At 35.6% G+C, this 2715-nt stretch overlaps 1 protein-coding gene across 1 annotated transcript; it reads left to right on the forward strand.

The window, feature by feature from the left end:
- Positions 1 to 687: 687 nt before the first annotated feature.
- On the forward strand, positions 688 to 1644 carry LOC110200271 (olfactory receptor 14A2-like). Its single transcript, XM_020975505.1, has one exon. It carries the CDS (start codon positions 688 to 690, stop codon positions 1642 to 1644), a length of 957 nt encoding a protein of 318 aa, XP_020831164.1.
- Positions 1645 to 2715: the final 1071 nt, after the last annotated feature.

Below are 2715 nucleotides of genomic sequence, written 5' to 3' on the forward strand. Positions count from 1 at the left end.
CTTAAAAATAACATATTTAGAGAGATACTATTATCATTATTATTGTTGATTTTTCAAGATGATGACACTCTGTAGATTCTCAGACACTTTTTATGTTGAACAGCCTTGGAATATCATCTAGTTCAGGATTTCTGAACTTTTTGTGGGCCATGGAACAGTGATGGACCCACAGTAGGATCTTAGTACACACTTGTTGTTTGATTGATTAGGATCATACTTTCAAAGACACTTAGGCCATTAAGTATTTATGTAAGTTGGAAAAGTCATTGTACCCCAAATATAGACCCAAATTAACTGAAATGCTTACTTTTGCTCTTTTATGCTGCCTGAAACTTTGCCATTAAATGAATAGTTTTGTTGGCAATCTGGTGAAGCCTATGGGCCTCATCTCATATTTGTGTTTTAAAATGTACAAAACATATAAGATTTCAAAGGAAACCAAATATAAGGAAATGTTATAAAATATATAACAAAATTGATCAACCTCGGGGTAAGACCTTATTATATATCTCCATCACTTCCTTTAACAAATGAGGAAACTGAGGTAGAACAAGGGATTGTGATTAACCCAAGGTGATACAGTGGACTGGAACTAAGGTTTCCTGATGCCAACAGAATGAATGTTCTTTTCATCATTTGTCGTCTGTTTATTTTCTTTGTGCCAACAGCTAAGAGAAGACATAGAGCATGGCCAACCTTACAATGATGACAGAATTCTTCCTTATGAACTTTTTTAACACTTGGCAGCTGCAGATCTTACATGCCATGTTCTTCTTGCTGATCTACCTGGTGGCTCTGATGGGGAATCTGCTTATCTTCACTCTCATCTCTCTAGATGAGCACCTCCACACTCCCATGTACTTCTTCCTTAAGAACCTGTCCCTTTTAGATCTCTGCTTCATTTCTGTTACTGTCCCCAAATCGATTGCAAACTCCTTAAGTCACAGCTCTTCCATCTCTTACTTGGGGTGTATATTACAGCTCTTTTTAGTGATTTTATTTTCAGGGTCAGAGATTTTTCTTCTCACAGCAATGTCCTATGACCGCTATGTGGCCATCTGTCAGCCCCTGCACTATGAAGTCATCATGACCAGAGAGGCTTGTATGAGGATGGCAGCTGTTTCCTGGCTTGCTGGAGGTGTGTTTGGTGTCATGTACTCAGCTACTACATTCTCCTTACCGTTCTGTGGCTCCAAGGAGATCCATCAGTTCTTTTGTGATGTCCCTTCCTTAGTCAAGATCTCATGCTCTGAGACACACATGGCAATTTATTTGACAATGGCTTTTGTACTTGGTTTAGGAATATTCTGCTGTATTTCCATAACTGTGTCTTATGGTCACACCTTCTCAACTGTACTGAAGATTCCAACTACAGAGGCTCGGGCAAAAGCCTTTTCCACTTGCCTGCCCCACCTCATTGTTCTCATGGTTTTTGCAACAAGTGCGATCATGGTTTATATAAAGCCACCTTCATACTCTGACTCAGTTGTGGATCTGTTATTATCTATGTTCTATGTAGTGGTGCCCCCAACCCTGAACCCTATCATCTATAGCTTGAGGAATAAGGACATCAAGACTTCTCTAAGGAAACTAATAGCTTGGAAACATTTTTTAAAGGGTTCAATGCCAAAGTCTTTTCTATGATCACATATATGCCTTTTAAGGAAAAAAAATGAAAGAAAATGAAATAATTTCTGCCCTTTATGTGTTTAATAATTTGAACTCCTACTTTTTCTGTCTGTATCAAAGTCATCAGTTGTGAAACGTTAACCCTTATAGGTCAGAAATGTACTAATTAAATAATTTTCAAAGTATATACACACATGTTAACAGAATTATAACTTGAATTTCTTTAGTCTTTTATAATTTTAAAGTGCTTTCATAACCTAAAATCTAATTCCTAAAATAACTATAAGGAGTTCTTAGTAAAATACTAATCACTACTATTTTACAATTTAGGAAACAGTCTCTGAGAGATTAAGACCCTTGTTCCATCTCACACAACTAATAAACATCAATCTTCATTCAAAACATAGGTTTTTTTGTATAAAAGTCAAATGATTTTCACATTTTATTATATCATAAGTGATTGTTTAAAATCTATGAATTGTTTCTTATCTCCATTGTCCAAATCTGTGATTTTGTTGATGTAGGTTAGTCCCAGTGAGAAAACTCTACAAAGCTAGTTGAGTGAGAGTTTAAGTAAATTGCTTAGTGTCACACAACTATTATGTGTTGGAATAGAACTTGAACAGATGGATTCCTCATTTGGTTAGTGCCTTGTTCCCTTAGAAATTGCAGATTTGTATCTAGGGACTCAGAAAATATACAAAACAGCCTTATGAGGACATTTTAAAGGTTGTTAAAGCTATTTTTTTGGCATTGAAATATGTATTTAAAGTTACTCCAAGTATTTGCTCACTCTGTATAAGAGATTTCATGGAAGGTGTACATATTTCTATTATTCTTATTAATAATACTGATAATAAAGACTAAGACCTAGAATTATGCTGTGACTCAAACTTTGCAAAGTGCTTGAATTATTTTTGCTCATTTGATCCTTATAACAATGCTGTGAAGTACATACAGTTATTGTCCCTATTATGTGCGTTGATGAAATAGGCTGAGAAAGGTTAAGCGTGTTACCCTTGGATGACACAGCAAGTTCACACTAGCTCATCTTGTTTAAATGTCTGAGGCAAGATCTGAACTCAT

The sequence above is a fragment of the Phascolarctos cinereus genome, unplaced genomic scaffold, assembly GCF_003287225.1.
Source record: "Phascolarctos cinereus isolate Bilbo 61053 unplaced genomic scaffold, phaCin_HiC Scaffold_5;HRSCAF=322, whole genome shotgun sequence".
Lineage (NCBI taxonomy): Eukaryota > Metazoa > Chordata > Mammalia > Diprotodontia > Phascolarctidae > Phascolarctos > Phascolarctos cinereus.